The 18,152-nt window shown below is 35.6% G+C and overlaps 1 protein-coding gene across 4 annotated transcripts in view; it reads right to left on the bottom strand.

Annotated features, from left to right (window-relative positions):
• Positions 1–2,827: 2,827 nt before the first annotated feature.
• The window catches only part of EXOC6 (exocyst complex component 6), a 207,342-nt gene continuing 192,017 nt past the window's right edge, over positions 2,828–18,152 (bottom strand). Inside the window, exons 21-24 of one of the 4 annotated variants that reach the window (XM_027839889.1) lie at positions 4,345–4,457; positions 3,488–3,499; positions 3,051–3,163; positions 2,828–2,934 (exon numbers count right to left, since the gene is read on the bottom strand). In XM_027839889.1, coding sequence (XP_027695690.1) covers positions 2,924–2,934; positions 3,051–3,163; positions 3,488–3,499; positions 4,345–4,457 — 249 coding nt within the window. In that variant the 3' untranslated portion in view covers positions 2,828–2,923. Of the gene's footprint in view, positions 3,164–3,487; positions 3,500–4,340; positions 4,458–18,152 lie in introns of all 4 variants that reach the window. The other 3 variants (XM_027839886.1, XM_027839890.1, XM_027839891.1) reach the window with 3 other exon arrangements.

Genomic DNA, 18,152 nt, shown 5'->3' with positions numbered 1-18,152 from the left:
CAAGGACTCTTGCAGTAGGTAAAGACCAACCACGTCCCACGTTTTTAGTTACTTCCTTTTTCATTAACCAGGTGATCATATTGAAAGACTGCTCAACATACCCTTGCCCTCCTTCAATTCCTCAAATGTCTACCAATGAAAGTCAGTGATGAAAAGGTCCGAAGACATTCCTCTGGGGAGGAAGAAAAGCTATTACCCACCTTCCCTCCCTTCTTTCCCCCCCACCCCACCCCACCCCACCCCTCCACACATTATCTGCAGAACGACAGTCAAAACCCAGAAAACACCAGGTGAAATTCACCTGGTTCAAATCAACAAGGGATAACTGAGAAGAGAAACTCACCTGGCTGCCAACGATCATAAACACAAGAAACTGTCCACGAAAATAAACACACACCTCCTGGCCTTTATCTGTTAACCATACCGACTGCCTCGATGGCTTTTTACTATTCGATCCACCTTCACAGATGACGTCTTTATGCATATTTATGGAGCTTGCAAACTGTAGTGATTGGAGGCAGTGGAAAGCGTATATATTGATGAAAAAATACATAGAAGCCTTTTGTGACAGCTCCTAAGCAGGGGCCCTATAGGGGCCTGACTGGGCAATCAGGTAATAAGAACAGCAGATTGGCAGTTTGGCTTTCCTGGCAGAGGCGGAGCTTTTCTGACTCTGGATTCCTCCTGACACTCACTCAATGTGAGTGAAAGGGTTTGGGGGTGGGGGTGGGGGTGGGGAAGGTCAGGCTCTCCCCTAAGAACATAATCTCTGGTTTCCCAGATCACTTAGAGCTTCCTGTTATCATACAACTTCAGACAAACCCGTCCCAGTCCCAGGCAAAGACAGCTAGCTCTGGTCCTACCCTGACACTTGGGGAGTATGAAGTAAGGTTGTACTCCTAAGATACTGCTCAAAAATCTCAAGTGTCCTGCAACGGGGATCAGGCATTTTCTCTTTTTGTTCCTTTTCTTTTTAGAAAGACAGGTGATTGGGGTACTCCTGGCCCCCCTTTGGAGGTAGGAACTCCTGCCCCCAGAGAGCATGCTCCTGGTAGTTCTCATGATGTTGTTTGCTCCATAGTCAGGACTTTTTTTCTGTACATTGTGTCTCAGATATCATTGAGGGAGTAAAGAAAGAAAAGTGGTCCTCTTCAAGGAACTCCCTTGGTAGCTCTCTACAAGGAGGAATTCTTCTTATCCTACATTTGACTACTTGCGTCCATCGTGTCTGCCCTTAAAGAAGCAATAGAGACTCCAGTATTCCCTGCTTCCACTCCTGAGGGCCTTTAATATCCCTAGATATTCCCACAATCCACCAGGACAGGGATCATATGCCTTCAAATATCAGTAGGTTCCAGGATACTGTGGCAGGATACATTATGTGACATACCAATCCTGAGCCTCAACTCTGAACCAAATCCAGGGGTCCCTTTGTCTCAAATTTGGGGCAGATTTGCTATGTTGCCATGATGGTTGAGGGCTAGAGAGGCATCTGGGGTTTTCATTACCCATCTGAACTATCTGTACTCAACTTCAGCCCTGGATTTCTGGGCAGAGGAAGCCAGAAAAGAACTTGAAACAGTGTTTTGAGTGCATCTTTTTCTCTGGCATCTTCTTTTTGCTGCTACGTCCCACCTCAGATTGCTATTCTATTGTTTAGGGGGATTTCCCAGCATATGAGTTCTCCATTATATAAATTTTTTCACAGCATATTTTAGGGTAGCAGATAAGTAAGAGAACAAAAGCCCATTTCTTTGATAGTGATCCCAACTTCATCCTCACACAATTGTTGGAAAGGGAGCATTATTTTTGGATATCAAAGAAAAAAGAAGGCATTTCCTAAATTCAACATTAGCTATCATCTCATAAATGTAAATATTTCAGAAAGCAGTGAATGGCAATAACAACAAGTTTTCAACAACCTGTTCACCATTTTTAATATTTCATCACAAAATCAAGAAATTGATTGCACATACATTTTACAAAGTATAAGTGTCTTATAAGCACAAATCCAGAAAAAATGCAAAGGAGATTATATAACATGATAAGAAATGCAAGAAACATTCTCAATTCTCAAAAAATAAAGGTAAAATTTATCTTGGACCATGGATAACATAGAGAGGAAAATGTACATTCTTTTTATGTTTTCCATAGTTCATTTGGCTTTTAATTTTTCTGTTCCCATAGGGAGAATACATTGCTGAGATCACAGTGGTGACTGTTTTATGTGCAAACATATTCATACCAGCAGAGGCTGCAGATTAAATTGTTAGTTCTTATCCTTTCTTTTAAATTCTACCAAAAAACCTAGAGTGAGATTGGCTATATAAATGGTATAGTTAGAAAGATTAACCCTGAGGAACAGAAACAAAAATGCATCTTTAGAGAGTCCAAACAACTAATCTTCACATTCAAATACTATTAAATGAAATCACCCAAGTAGAACAAAGAGTGTATAGTCTTACTCTGAGTAAATATCAAGTTTGGCTTCAGGTACCTTTAAAGATTTCTCTAATCCTCCTTAAAAACAGCCCAATTAGAAAGTTTTGCCATCTTAAAACATACAGTGGTGAAAATATAATGAAAAGTCATAAAATGACAATGAATACTTTACTATCAGGCATTATCTATTACTGAATTTAGAAACCAGGCACTGATGAAAAACAGGTTACTCAAATGTAACTAGAGAAAAATACTTGCAAGAAGGGTTAAATATTTTGAAAAACATATTTACAATTCATTTGTTTCATAAACAATTTGACTAACCTGATTTTATATTTTACAGTCATAACTTTTCCTGATGATGAAAAAAGTAATCAATGTACTATTTACCATATATAAAATAGTATTCAATTATTTAAAAATACATACAAATGACAGTTATTACAGTCTTCTTGTGTAAGCCTTCATCAATATCCTTTTTCTACAGTGCATCTGTAATCAGCAAAACAAAATGTCCAAAACATGACCAGTGCTTGTTAAGTAGAAATATTGGCTAATTGGCACCAATGGAGAAAAGTGCTATAACTTTTATGTATGCTGTGACATACCATTGACTAAACTTCGAAGCTGCCTCACAACTGTCTCTATTAGCTTCTGCTTGTCTCGATCATTCTTCCTGAACTGAGCAAATATATTGTTTTTTTTGTTGGTATCCTTCATCCTGGAAAATATATAAATTTTTTTTATGAAAAAAGGCAATTAAAAATTATTCTAGTTCAAGTTAAACACTTCTCAGTGCTGAGTCAAAATGTCACAAACTAAATATCTTACTTAACATGCTTTGAATTCTCTTACATTAATCCAAGTTTTAGGCTTAAACTATTCTTTTAAGAAAACACATGCTCCCGGAAAAAATGTTTTTAATTTTTTGAGCAACCATTCATCATCCACATTAATAATTTAAAATGTTATAGCTATTATAAAAATATGTAAGCTTACTCATTCAATGATAAAACAGTTCCATAAAATATGTTAAAATACATACCCTCTATGGACTCTGCAAATCACATTCACAGCAAGACAAGATGAAAGGAAAAATAACATTAGAAAATTTAAAACCACAAACTTTTGCTTTAGTGGTATGTCTTATACTGTAATTTGTTACTGAAGAAAATTTATGTTGAATATAGGCCTATTTATTTTTCACAAATTAAATTAACTGTAGGAGATTTAATTATAAGAGCATAAGGGTATTTAAAAATTTAACTCTAAATCGATGATGTTTATGGTGATACCTAACAATGAAATGACAACGCAAAAAGACAAGTTCATCTTATTTTAGAGAGAAAATGGTGACTAAAACTGGTATTTTTTTTTTAGTTGAAAAAAAGTGCTATGTAGATATTCTCATTTCTTACCATCCAATACAAATTCTTATTTCAAACCATTGATTTTTAGACCTACAAAGAAATTAAGTTTAAAAAAAAAAAGGCACAATAGAATTTGACAGCACTGAAGTAAAATATTCTAATTTCTGGGTCATGTCTGGCAAATATCTCTACCTTATTCTGTTTTAAAACCTTTCTGCAAATATCTTTAATTCTTGTACCAGTTTCCTATGCCAGTTTCTAGTGAAGACTAACATCTTGTTAAACGTAATGCTGATCAGATTACAAGATGAGCTAATTTGCTGTTGATCTCAAAACAAGTAGAAATATTTAAATAACCACAACAGCACTGGTGAAAGGGAGATTTGCTTTTTGTTCCTTGATAGGGATTACATTTTTTAGCTTAGTTTAGACATATCCTTTTCATTGGTATAAATCAATCAGTTCTTAGCTTTGTCACCAAAATCTAAAATGTTAAAATATTCAACAAAAAATTTTCAGCATACATACTCACTTCTCCAAAAGAGTAAGGGCTGTATTTGGATTTACTCGAAGGTATTTAGAAGCTGGTTGTCCATAGTCAGCTAGGTAAGTAGACCAGTCCCAAACCATAAAGAGGTCAAGAAGCTGATGTGGGGAATTAAAAAACAAGCAAATAAAAAAACCAGACTTTTATCTATTTCCCAACAGCAGAATATACATAGTAAATACATTATCCTCAATCCATTGTACTATAGGCTTAATTTTACTGAAAATTAATGGGACAAATTTCAAACATTTCATTCACAATCTCTACCACAAATAGTAACATGAATCATTCTACTTTTAAAAATATTTAAAACTGACATGTTATTTTTCTCTTATAAGTCACAGGAATTTTTTTTAGCTAAAACTCATTTTAAAGTAAATAAAGTAATAATAGTTTACATTAATATACATTACAAACATAAAACAATTTCACTTTTGTAATATTTTTCCATCTTTAACAAAATATAATTTATAAAGGCCCTAGTGTGCTAGCTATAGCTAATTAACTAAGAAATTTAAAATATTTTAATTGAACTTTATTTCTAGAAGGTAAGTATATTTATCTTTCAAAGAAACAGTTTGCACCTAGATTTTCTCCAAAGTAATTTAAACCAGAAGCTCAGATAATCTCAATTAAGTGCATTAAACAACCCCTGCTGGATTCTCCATGGTGATAGATCCTCAGTAATATTATGAAACTGAAGATTTCAAGATTTTGCCTGTTAACTCTGACAGATAATTCTATATAAACAAAACTTTAATTAAAAAAAAACTTGTTTTCTATAGTATTTTTAAATTGATTATTTGCTTTATAAACTATAAACAGTTAGGACTGTTGTCAAATATGAAAGTAACCTTTTAAAAGCCAATGCAGTGTCTAACTAAAGCACAGAACTCTTTATCCAACTTTAAAGCCCTAATCCCCTTTAAGCCATTTAAAACCAACTTCCTATCCTCATCTGAATTGTTTCAGTAAGCTAAATGCTTTACTTGCTACCTTCCTTTAGTTTCATATTATTCTTTCTTTTTGTTTTAACTTACTTTATAAGTAAGGGGCCTGTCAGTTTTGTTTTCAAATGAAGAAAGGAAACATTTGCATTTACTTACAGGATATGTGAGCTGACCCACTGATTTAGGGGATAAAACCTCTGGTGTGATTAAAGACATCCAAAGAAGCTACAAATAACAAGTTCTTCCTTGAGAAAGTACAGGAAACATTTTACAATTTTTTTAAATGTCCTTTGGGCATAATTTCTTATAGTAATCCTTATAATATTACAGTATTTCATCAGTTACAGTCATCTATCCAATTTGATATTTATGATACAGACTTTCTGTATAATGAGAATAAATGACCTATAAGGTATCTTCCAGTTCAAAATCTATGAACCAAAAATCCTATGAAGTAATAGGATTAAAATCCATTTTATAATGTCTGCAAAGGAGTAAAACACAAATGCAAAGGCACTACAGAACTGACAGCAGAAACAGAGGTGTGTTAACTAAACTGGGTAAAAAACAAAACAAACCCAACAATGTGACCATCAGCATAGAGTGGCGGATAAAGTACTGGATTAGGGACAAAGAAAATCTGAGTTAGAATCCTATCGCTCAATAATTTATGAGCTGTGTGATCCTTGGCAAACTATTTAAGTTCTGAACCTCAGTTTACTCATTGATAAAATGAGGTTTGATCTGCTAACCTCTAGGTCCCTTCCAGTTTCTAATTCTATAATCCTATGGTGAAGAAAAGGGGTGTATAGTAATAAGATGAGTTAATTGAGCTTAACCAACTGCTTAACTATTGTAGTTTGACACTGCTTCTTTGTCCTCTCTCTTCTTTCTTTTTTCCTCTCTTATTCTCCAGAAAACTTCCTTATGTAGGCATAACTAAAAGCCACAATTTAGAAGGTTTCCTACAAGGTATATTAAATCTCTTCAGCATCATTATCCTGTACATTTATGTGGAAGCCAGAGGGAGGCATTTAGAGGTAGTGGGGAGGAATCTAGGGGGAAGATAGGTGACACAGTGAATAGAATTCTAGATCTGAAGTCAAGACAAGTTCAAATTTAGCCTTCAGACTCTTACTAAAAGATGTGATCCTGGACATGTGACTTTAACCTCTGGCTGCCTCAGCTTCCTCAACTGTAAAATGGGGATAATAATAGCACCAGCCCTTCAGAGTTGTTGTGAGGATCAAATGAGATAATATTTATCAAGTACTAAGCATAGTGCTTGGCAGAGAGAGTAGACGCTTAATAAATGCTTGTTCCCTTCCCTTCCCTCTATCAGTGACTACACTGCTATCTTTCACGACAATGTACCTTTTTGTATACAGAAGCCTGAAGGACATCTTTTTTAAAGGGCTTTCTGATGATCTATATACACTCCCCTTACCCCAGGATGAAGCAGGCAGGATATTACTTAATGAATAAGAATCTATACTAGCTTTAGATATAAACTAAGACCCTTCTCTATGATAAGGAATTGGCTTATTTTAAATTTTTCATATATAGACAGGCACTCACTTGCAAATCACTTGTAATCTCAGGAGTCTCATCTGTTTTAGTATCTACATTAATAATTTTATATATTTGTATATTCACAGATATTTTATGAAAATCCAATGAATTTTGAAGATAAAAAAAGGCTTTTTATCCAACTATGATTTCATTGGAGTGGGTATTCTACTGATACAGATTGCAACCACTCTATCCCTTGAAATTCTTACCCATATTTTGCCATAAATCTCCATGAATGATCTACTCACAATACATTAGAGTCCTTCCTCTCATCCTCCCAATCTTCCACTTAAATTGTATGCTGTTGCATATTCTTGCTACATGACCAGCCCACCTCCTTTCCACATCAGATATATCTTTAATAGTACCTTCTAATAGACAGTAGCCTGCTTGCTCCTGTCATGCTTTTATTGTCCTTTGGGTATAGCTTCTAATAGTAATCCTTATGATAGTATATTTCATGATTCACACTCATATAGCACCACCAGGAAAATACTGGTATCCTAATGAGCAACATTTTTTGGTAATTTGGAGAGCAGAGAAGGTTTGATGGATAAAGTATCATTTGGACTGGCTTTTCAAAGACAGTTAGGAATTTACCAGATGGAGCTAGTGGTAAAGGAGGAGACTCTGGTCACAAAGAACAACAGAAATACAGTGGCATATACAGAGGATGATGAGTAATCCAGTTTGGCTGAAGTACACGGTATATGGAGGGGATAAGACTGGTAAGGTATGATAGTAGCTCAATTCCTACCTGCAATGTTCCAGGAGTATTTTGGTGATGGTAATACCTTCATTAACAATGTCATTGACATGTATATTTTATTCTAACAAAGACTTTATAGAAATGAGAAAGTAATCACATGTCTCAGTATTTACTGATGTTTTATTATTGTTTTCAGTAAAAATGTCTGTGATTGTTTTTCCAGCCACTTGGTGATCTCTATTTTCCAGACAGCTTGAAAATTGATCCCTTGATACACTCGAAATTTTGTCACCTCTAGCAATTCCTCTGTATGTACTTGGTTTACTCAGCTCCTCTTTCCACCTGTTTTTTTAGTGCAATTTCTACTTCTTTCCACAGCACATTAGAGACTATAATGATAAAATCTAAATGTAGTGGCTCTATTATCATTGATGTAAAAAAAAAACCGAATCTGTCATGAACATCTTGACATATCTTTTGCATTTTTACCTGTTTATTGTCCTCCATCCAGTTCCATCCTTAAATGTTTTGGGGATGCTGAGGCTTAATTAGGTCTCATGTCAAGTTTTCTAAAAATTTGTTTTTCCTTCCACTGCTTTTCACAGTTTAATGAGGTGATATTGCTTATAATCTTCTACCATAATTCTCCATAAGATTTTATAATTAAGCCTCTATTTTCAAACTGTGTCCCTTCGTTGCCATATCTGTCTGCTTGGCAAAGAGAACATGTTTGTTGACTGAGGCAGTATCTAGGATTTTTTTGGTCTGCTCACTGTGGGAACTGATTCATACTGGTTAAGCTTCCTTAGAAAATGTTGATAACTATTGTTTTATACACCACCCCCCCTTTTTAAGCATCAACAGCTTATTTAAACAGTTCAGGCTAGAACTGCTTCAATTCCACTCTGTATTTTCCCATTTTTATTCTTTGTTCAAATTTGAGATTGATTTGATTTTGTTCTAATAAGTCAATGATCTGACTGTACAAAGATAAGTGATCTTGAAATATCTCCAACATCAATGCCTGTTAGAATATAATCAGTTTAATGTTTATTGTGTCATTTGGTATTTGACACTTTCTGACTTTCTTCTTGAAAAAAAGAATTCATAATGTATAGCAGTGAAGCTTCTGCATTTTTGAGAGTCTTCAAAAATGATTATCATAAGCACTGCAACATGGCCAAGAATTCCATAAAATTATATTTCTTGTTCCCTTTGGGCCTATAATAAAACCAACTCTGCCAACTCCAAGAATAATCTATAAGACATTTAGCTGCAACTTTCTTTTGATTTTTTTATGGTTTCATCTCTATAGAATGTCAAGATTGATGTGATACAATTCTTTCACAATATTCTCATGTAGCCACTAAACAAGGGTTTCAGATTAAGAATATCAAGAGCTAATATATATGGATGGTCTAAAAATTGTGAGATTGTTAGCACACTCTGTTCATTTGTCTACCACTCTGCTATCACCACCACAGAATCAAAAGGAGGTTAAATAAGAATGAAAGCTTTATTGTATGTTTTTCATTGTTTTATGGCTTATTCCTAACTTACAGGTCTGATTAGGTCACTCCTCTGCCCAAGAAGTTTCAATGTCTCCTCACTGCATTTAGGAGAAATATAAATTCCTCTGCTAAGTATTTAAAGCCCTTCATAATCTGTTTCTGCTTCCCTTTACCAGTTGATTACTCATTACTCCGACTCACAAATTCTATACTTTGGCCAAACTGGATTTCTTGCTATTCTTCATACATGATGTTCCAGCTCCTGCCTCTGTGTAGTTGCAGAAGCTGTTCCACATGCTTGGAAGGCTCTCATTTTTCATGTCCATCTCTTGGAACCACTACTGCCCCTCAAGGCCACCTCCTTCAAGAGACCTTTCCTAATTCCCCCCACTTATTAGTGTCCTTCACAACTGTGTATTTATTTTGTATATATTTACTTATTTACTTATCTGTGACCACAGTATATCCCCCTGCCTAGTAGAATGTAAGCTCCTTGAGGGTAAGGAATATCTTTTTTCTATTTGTAATCTCCAGCGGTTAGCATAGGGCCTGGCACATAGTAGGTACCTAATAAATAGTTGCTGATTGCTGGTTAATAGTGTCCAGCCTACTAGTAATGATCTGGGCTGGCCCTCAGAAAGCAGTGTTACTAGGACTCTACTGAGATATGTTCTAACATGGTAGAATCTGGGAGACCTTGCAGTCTATTGAGGGTAATCTTTGAGAACCCAAAATCACTTGTATCCCATGATGAGGCATCAAAGTAGGTCTTACTATATCTAAAATAAGTAAAAAACATTCAACCCTCTAAATTGCTTCAACATGGCAATGAATAAGGCATTAACTATCATTTATAAACATCTTTTTCATACTTTTGTTTAAAAAAATAGCATATATCAGTTTATACAGGTGAATTCATTAGAAAATGAAATTTAAAGATGAAGAGCATACCCTAACCAAAACAAAATTCTATCCCACCCAGTTTGAATGTATTTAATATGACCTAAGAGCAACTAAAATTACTTAAAAACTGATAATTCTTTCATAATACAAAAAAATCAGTATTAGAAATGGCTTATTTTTAATAGCCAAGTAAAATAACACATCTCAATTATTTAAAATCATGAATAACATCAGAATTTAGTAGCCCAACTTTTCTCTTAAAGGATTCCAAAACACACTGGATATCTAATTTGATATAAATTGGATTTATGCCAATATTTTCAAGTTAATTGTATGTTTCAATTTCTTGATGCTTGCTGTGATGCTTGCTGCTAACAAAAGGATCAGCTTGAAGAAAGAAATGGTTGCATGGGTGGTCCCATTTGCATTTTCAAAAGAGCTGAATCAATGAGGAATCAATGTCTTACCTTTCTGGGCTATGATGTCAACATGTTCACCTGGCTAACAGCTTCCTCTCTGTTGTATGGCTGCCAGTCTATATTTAGGAAACATGAGTTTTGAGGCCACCCTGGGCCCTAAGTGCACTTTTAGCATTTGGCAAAATGACTTTGTGGGGATTGGAGCCTTTAAAATTACTTTTTGCATTAGTAAAAGTCGATCATTTTTCACTTCAAGTTGGTTAAACTTTCTTTGTTTTAGGTCTTTTGAAGCACATCAGAGGCACTAACCCAATGCAAAAAATAAATACAGTTAAGCTAGCCTCAAGGGAAAAGCAACTGGGGAACACCAGATTTCCTTTAGCAAATGTGAAAAGTAACCTGGGGGCCAACCCCAGTCCCCTAAATTCATTTTTTCAAATATCAAATTGACCTGAGGCTTTGGGGTTGGCTTCTGCAGATGTCAAAAGCGAAAAAGATCATCTTTCCTGTGGTTTCAAAACCCTCGGGTAAATTGCTCCTAAGGTGCTTCAAAGGCAAATACCTAAACACCCCATACCACCTTCAAGTAAAACTATGTCTCCCTGTCTAGACCTGAAAAAACAGTTTAGTTAGGACTAAGGACAGATTACTAAATGACTCAAGTACCACACTGGAGACCTCCCTCCAAATTGACAGCAAGCCATTACTTAATATTTTCTGGGCTTAGTCATTTAACCAGTAAAGAATACTTTACTATCATATAGTCCACATCTCTCCATATTGGCCATACAGCATGGACATTATGTATCATCATGAAAGACATTACCAAATGTCTATATGTCAAATGTCCTTAGTCCTAAACTGTTTAATCTTTTTTTTCTTAACTAGTGACTCAGATGAAGTAAACGTGGCACCAAGGTTACGATACAAAATGGAGGGCATGTAAATAGGGTGAATGGCAGTCAGTACCAAAAGGGTATAAAGGACTAGAATGATGGTTTGAATCTAATAAGATGAAATTTAATAGAGATAAATATAAGGTCTTACCCTCGGGTTAAAAAAATCAACTATATAAGTACCGGATATGCAGAGGTATAGCTAAAGAACAATTTATCTGAAAAAAAAATCTGGGTTTTAGTGAAACACAAGCTTAATATGAATCAACAGTGTGATACGACAACCAAAAACTGCTAATGCAGTATTATGCTGCATTTAGATGCATGGTATCCAGAACATGGGAGATGACAGTCATAGTGTACTCTAATCTGGTCAGACCACATCTGAATTACTGTGTTCAGTTCTGGCAACCAAATTTAGAAAGGTCATTAACAAGCTGGAAGGTAGCCAAAGAAGAGCAAACAGGATGGTGCAGGGCCTTGATATTCTGCCACATGAGGACTGGCTGAAGCAATTAGGGATATTTAGCATGAAGATGACAACACTTAGTGGAAACATGATAGCTGTTTTCAAGTATTTGAAGAACTGTCACTTGGAAGAGGATTAGGCTTACTCTGTTTCTCTACAGAGTGCAGAATCAGGAACCAAGAACAGAATTTCTGAAGAGGCATTTTTTGTCAGGCTTTAGGAAAAAACTTAGTAACGGAGCTATCCAAAAGAGGAATATGATACATTGTGAGAGTGAGACCTTAACAGAGGTTTTCAAGTGAAGATGGAATAACCACCTGTTGAGGATGTTGTAGAAAGATTCTTGGGCATACACAGGTTGGAGTATGCTACACAAGATTCTCCCAACTCAGAGTCTATGATTCTTTCATAATATTTGGAAACCCTTTTATAACTGTCTTCAACTGACAAACCAAATCAGATGGTCTGTAATAATATAAGCCAGCACTTCTGGGGGTGGTAACTCCCCTTGATCTTAAATATTATGTTGTGTGTGGACATAAAATATTTATATTAATGTAATTTCTTCCTGAAACTATGTGCCTACAATGCAGTATTTGTGTGTGTGTGTGTATGAAACAACTTAACAGTGTTAAGTGAGGTATACATATATCTACATCATGCTTGTGTGTTTGGGTTTATAAATATGAATTCTTCCCTTCTCCTACCATCCTGACTTGAGATCTGAAGGGGTGTATGGCTGAGAACTGATAAAAACACAGGTCAATCTTTGGACAGGCTAGTGACTAGAAGAAACTGTTGATAGCTTTGAGTGATCTGCAGAGTTGTAACTAGAGTAGAATCACCAGTGCTTAGTCCTGTGGCACTAAAATTTAGAGGTTACAAAAATTTAACACATAATCCTTCAGCAATGAAAGGATATACCTTACTGAGAGCTTAGCACCTAGTTAGCAAGAATAAGCAGTTAAAATAGGAAGCTACCTCTTCTCTTTGTTAATAACTGCATTGCTAATAATATTTATCTCAGTTATCATAGTAACTAATTCTTCAACATTCTCTCTCCCCAATTTGTCTTAAGTTGATTTGAGGGTGATTTTAGTGCTGTCAGCCTATGCTAACAGCTGTTAGTTACGTTTAGTTTTACCAACATGCTTAAGAGAGTTAACTGAAGAGCAGGTGAGGTACTTTCTTAAATCTTAAACAAATGGGAGGAAAAGACATCTATTTAAGGAATTCCAATATCAAAATTTGTGCTCACACAATCTGAACCTGGAATTCATGAAGGCGATTTTCACGAAAGTGAAACATATATGAGACCCTGCTCCTAGGCAAGTCACTATGACAGGAATAATGCAGGACAACAGAAACAGCTTCATTACCAAGTCTCTGATCTAGTATTGCATTATTACAACTATGAGGCACTGCAGTCTGAATTGTAACTCCAGAAAAAGAGAACTCTTGAGGTTTTTCTCTTAGTGGACTCTGGTGCCTCCTGAAAGAGATCCCCAAAGGAAAACTCCTAGGAATATTGTAGCCAAATTCCAGAGTTCCCAGGTCAAGGAGAAAATATTACAAGCAACCAAAAAGAAACAATTCAAGTATTGTGGAAACACAATCAGGATAACACAAGATTTAGCTATTTCTACATTAAGGGACCGCAGGGCATGGAATATAATATTCTGGATGGCAAAGGAGATAGGATTACAACCAAGAATCACCTACCCAGCAAAACTGAGTATAATCCTGCAGGGGAAAAAATGGTCATTCAGTGAAATAGAGGACTTTCAAGCATCCTTGATAAAAAGACCAGAGCTGAATAGAAAATCTGATTTTCAAATACAAGACTCAAGTGGAACATGAAGAGGTAAACAGGAAAGAGAAAATCATAAGAGACTTATTAAGGTTGAACTGTTTACATTCCTGCATGGAAAGATGATATTTGTAACTCATGAGACCTTTGCCAGTATTAGGGTAGTTGGAGGGGAAAAAATTATATGTATGTATATATAGATAGGTGGATAGAGGGCACAGGGTGAGTTGAAAATGAAGGGGTCATATCTGGAGAATAAAATTAAGGAGTGAGAGAGGAATATACTAAGAGAAGGAGAAAGGGAGAGGTAGAACGGGGTTAAATTATCCCACAAAAAAAAAACAGAAAAGAAAAGGCTCTTACAGTGGAGGGGAAACAGGGGAAGGTGAGAGGGAATGAGTGAATCTTATTCTCATAGGATTTGACTTAAGGAGGGAATAACATACACACTCAATTGGGTGTGGAAATCTGTCTTACCCCACAGGAAAATAGGGGGAAAGGGGACAAGAGAGTAAGGGAATGATAGAGAGGAGGGCAGATTGGGAAAGGGAGTAATCAGAAGCAAATACTTCTGAGGAGGGACAGGGTCAAAAGAAAGAATAGAATTAATGGGTGGGCAGGATAGGATTAAGGGAAATAGAGTTAGTTTTTCACAGCATGTCTACTATAGAAGTGTTTTGCATAACTGCACATATATAATCTATATTTAATTGCTTGCCTTATCAATAAGGGTGGGTGGAGAGGGAGGAAGGGAGAAAATTTGGAACCCAAAATTTTAAAAACACATGTTTAAAAAAAATGTTTTCACATGCATCTGGGAAACAAGAAATACAGGAAAATGGGGTATAGAAATCCATCCTGCCCTATAGGAAAATTGAAGGGGAAGGGGATAAGAGAAGGGGGGGAGAGATAGAAGGGAAAGCAGACTAGGGGAGGGGTATTCAGAATGCATGCCATCTTGGGGTGGGGGGAGGGGCGAGATGGGGTGAAAATTTGGAACTCAAAATCTTGTGAAAGTAAATGTTGAAAACAAAATAAATAAATAAATAAATAATTTTAAAAAATACAGATCTAGAAGTGGAAGCAGCAGATGTTACTTAGCTCTCCACAAACTGTCATCCTGAAACCACTCAAAAAGGAGGAAACATTTGTAATACTTATCAGAGACAGGACCATTATTAAACCAAAGGGAAAGCTTGGAAGCCACCTTTGGAGCTGTCATATTCCCATCCCAATTCACAAATTTGGAGGAACACAACATCATAATTCCCTCTCTAACTCTCCCGCGGCCTTGGTTGTCTGTACAGAATACTGTTTAATAAATCCTTAATTGGACATACAAGTCTTGTTCACAGAGTTCCTTTTCCCCTCTCTAGGGTGGGCACATAGTTACCACAAAATCACTCATTTGGAGAGGCATCTGTTGCCAAATGAAGGATCTGAAATAGGCAGGAGAAACTAATCAAGTCCTCCTCATTTTGAAATTTCTCAGACTTTTGGAGCTGTTATTCAATTTACTACAGAGAGTAGTCTCTTATTCAGAACTCTATTATTATCAGGGGCTATAAATGACCAGGAATTTACATAGATCTTTGGGCAAGGAGAACATGGTGGAGGGTTTCTGTTTTGTTTTCCCATTCTTTCAATAAAACTTGCTTTATTCAGTAATGTGAAAGATTGTTATGCTTGCAAGTAGGAAGTTGGGCTCAGTATATTGGGTACATACTTTTGCCAGGCTTCTTGGAGGTGGGTGTACAAAGACTAACAAAGTGAGAAAATGCTTCCAAAGCGCATCCAGACCCTTCATGCTGTGAAATTGTCAGTCAGAAGTCCTAGATATTAACATTCACCTTTAAAATCCACCAGGTGAATACACCAATGGATCTATGATCTCATTTATTTGAGTATTCCCTTCAAGGGCACAGATCCATGTAATTTCAGCTAGGCAGAATAATAGAATGCTAGGCCTGTAGTCAGGACGATCTAAGTTCAAATCTGGCCTCAAACACTCACTAACTGTGTGACCCTGGGCAAGTCACTTAACCTGATTGCTTCAGTTTCCTCAACTATAAAACAGGGATAATAACAGCACCTACCTCCCAGGGTTGTTGTGAGGATCAAATGAGATAATATTTATAAAGCACTTAGCACAGTACCTGGTACATAGTAGGTGCCATAGAAATGCTAGTATTATTATTATCAACCTGACAACTCTCAACCTCCTACAAATCCATCAGAGAGGTCCATTCAACTTCCTGGTGAGGAGAGGGAAATCTTTCCTCTATCTCTCTTGACAATGTGTGAACACCAATAGATCATAGAAAGCTGTTCAATGGTAATCCCTCACTCCAACTACATGACCAGGTATCTTCCTTCTCCGAGAGTACACCTCTTTAGTGATATACTTTACACTGCTTCTTTGGTACAATTTTTAAAAACTGATAATATATTGCAGCACTCCCACCATAAGCCTTTTCCCTTGCCCTCTGGGTGACCTACAATTTTACTTCTTTGGCTGCACAGTGTTCCTGGAAGAATATATTAAAAAGATGGGCTTTAGTTTCAAGGAAGAATTGGTGATCATTAAAAATACTGCAATTTTCCAAAGGCAATCTAGTTAGCTCTGCTCCTGTTCAATTCTGCGCCCAATTCCTTGTCCATCCAGAGTGTCTAACAAGAAAATTGGATGCACTACATTTTTTCAATCAGTAAAATATTAACTTCAGTTTATATACAAAGACCTTGAGATGAAGAATTCTAATAACTGTGTCAAATTTTTTTGTAAATATCTTATTGGACATGAATACATTTCTGTGATTATGTTAACTGTTCACAGAATATCTCTAAGGAATCCCCCATTTTTTTCTTAATATCTTTGATCTATGACAGTAAAAGGGAAATTAACCAAATTAGTTAATTTATGTGTGCCACAGAAAACACCTAAAATTTTGCTTTGGAGATTCCACTCTTTGTAAACAGGCAATACCATCAAACTTTTTTAAGTAAATAGTTCCTAGTCATATATTTCATTCTTTTTTTAGATACATTACTTCATCAGTCACACTTACATAATATTCAATTATGTAAGTAACACCACCAATGGAACTTGAAGTATTCCAAACCAGGGAAATCAAACCTTGAAACACACATGCTGAGAGTTTGTTGGTATTCAGTATAATTTTAATTGATTCAAATGAGTCATTTTGCATCAATGAACCCCTGAAGAAATAAGATCTGCCCATATGAATGGGCTTTGAAGGAACTCAATAACAAAGAAAGACTGAGTATGGATTAATCAATGAACACTTGAAAAGGTAGTTATTTAAGATGAGTTTATACAAACATTTCTAGACACTAAAATATGGTCCTTGTTTCATTAAAAGTAAGTGATGCAGGTTGAAATATGTTTCTGTTTTGTTATGTTTTGCATTCCCTATGGCACAGTTATGCAGATGGACTAGGGAGAAATTAGCACTTTTAAGGATCTCAAGGAATTTACTTACGTGGATATGTTATTTGTTTTCTAAATTATTTAAATGAGATGGTGAATTTAAATCTAAGGCTAAAATCTAAGGCACAGTCTTCTATGAATTGAGCCAAGTAAATTTTTTATAGAGCTAAACATATTTGACCTAAAACACTTTTTTTTTTGTTAAAGATTATAAACATCTCTGGTGACTGTCCATGAGAATCTTCTATCAATGTGTATTATGAAATGGAACTTAAAGGACATCTATATTAAGTGAAATAAACCAGAACTATCAAATTCAGTCTTTGTTTAAATGTGTCTGTGGCAGTAGTTAGGCAGAGAGGAACCAGAAAACCTTTAAAAGGCAGCTGTCACATAGTGAGTGATATAAACCTCTAATGAATGGGTTAGATCAAATTTAACAATCTTGTGCCTATTTTGCCTAGGTTGTATAGATATAGTCATATTGCAGTAAATATACATACATAAGTATATGCACATCAAGAGAAATGGACGAAAAAGTGAAAGAGTAGGGGAAACTAAGTATAGAGCTCTTTTCCAGTCATTCATTCACTCAAAAAGCATTTATAAAGCACTTACAATTCAAGGTGCAAAGTGCTAGGAAAAACAAGAAGATAAATAAGGCATTTGTCCTTGCCCTAAAAGTCCCTAAAGAAATTTACAATGTCATAGAGATGATAAAACACAACACTAATTAGAATATGCACTAAGTAGAATATTAGAAATGCATGAGAATGTTATGAGATCTATTTTATTCTGCATTTTTAAAGGCAGTTAAAGTCACATAGAACATACTAATACATCATTGGTGGGGCTATGAATTGGTCTAACCATTTTAAAAAGCAATTTGGAATTATGCAAAGTGATTAAAATGGGCATACCCCTTAACCCAGTAATTCCATTGTGTGAGGCATATGCCCTAAGAATATCAGTGACAAAAAGGAAAGCCCCATATACACTAAAATATTTATGGCAGCACTTTTTTGGTGGCAAAAAGCTGAAAATAATGTAAATTCCATAAATGAGGAATGGCTAAACAAACGGGAACATGTGGAACAATAGAA

Source organism: Vombatus ursinus, unplaced genomic scaffold (genome assembly GCF_900497805.2).
Source record: "Vombatus ursinus unplaced genomic scaffold, bare-nosed wombat genome assembly UNPS02014833.1, whole genome shotgun sequence".
NCBI lineage: Eukaryota > Metazoa > Chordata > Mammalia > Diprotodontia > Vombatidae > Vombatus > Vombatus ursinus.
Note: the sequence above shows the minus strand (reverse complement) of the source record. Positions and strands in the feature narration are given on the sequence as shown.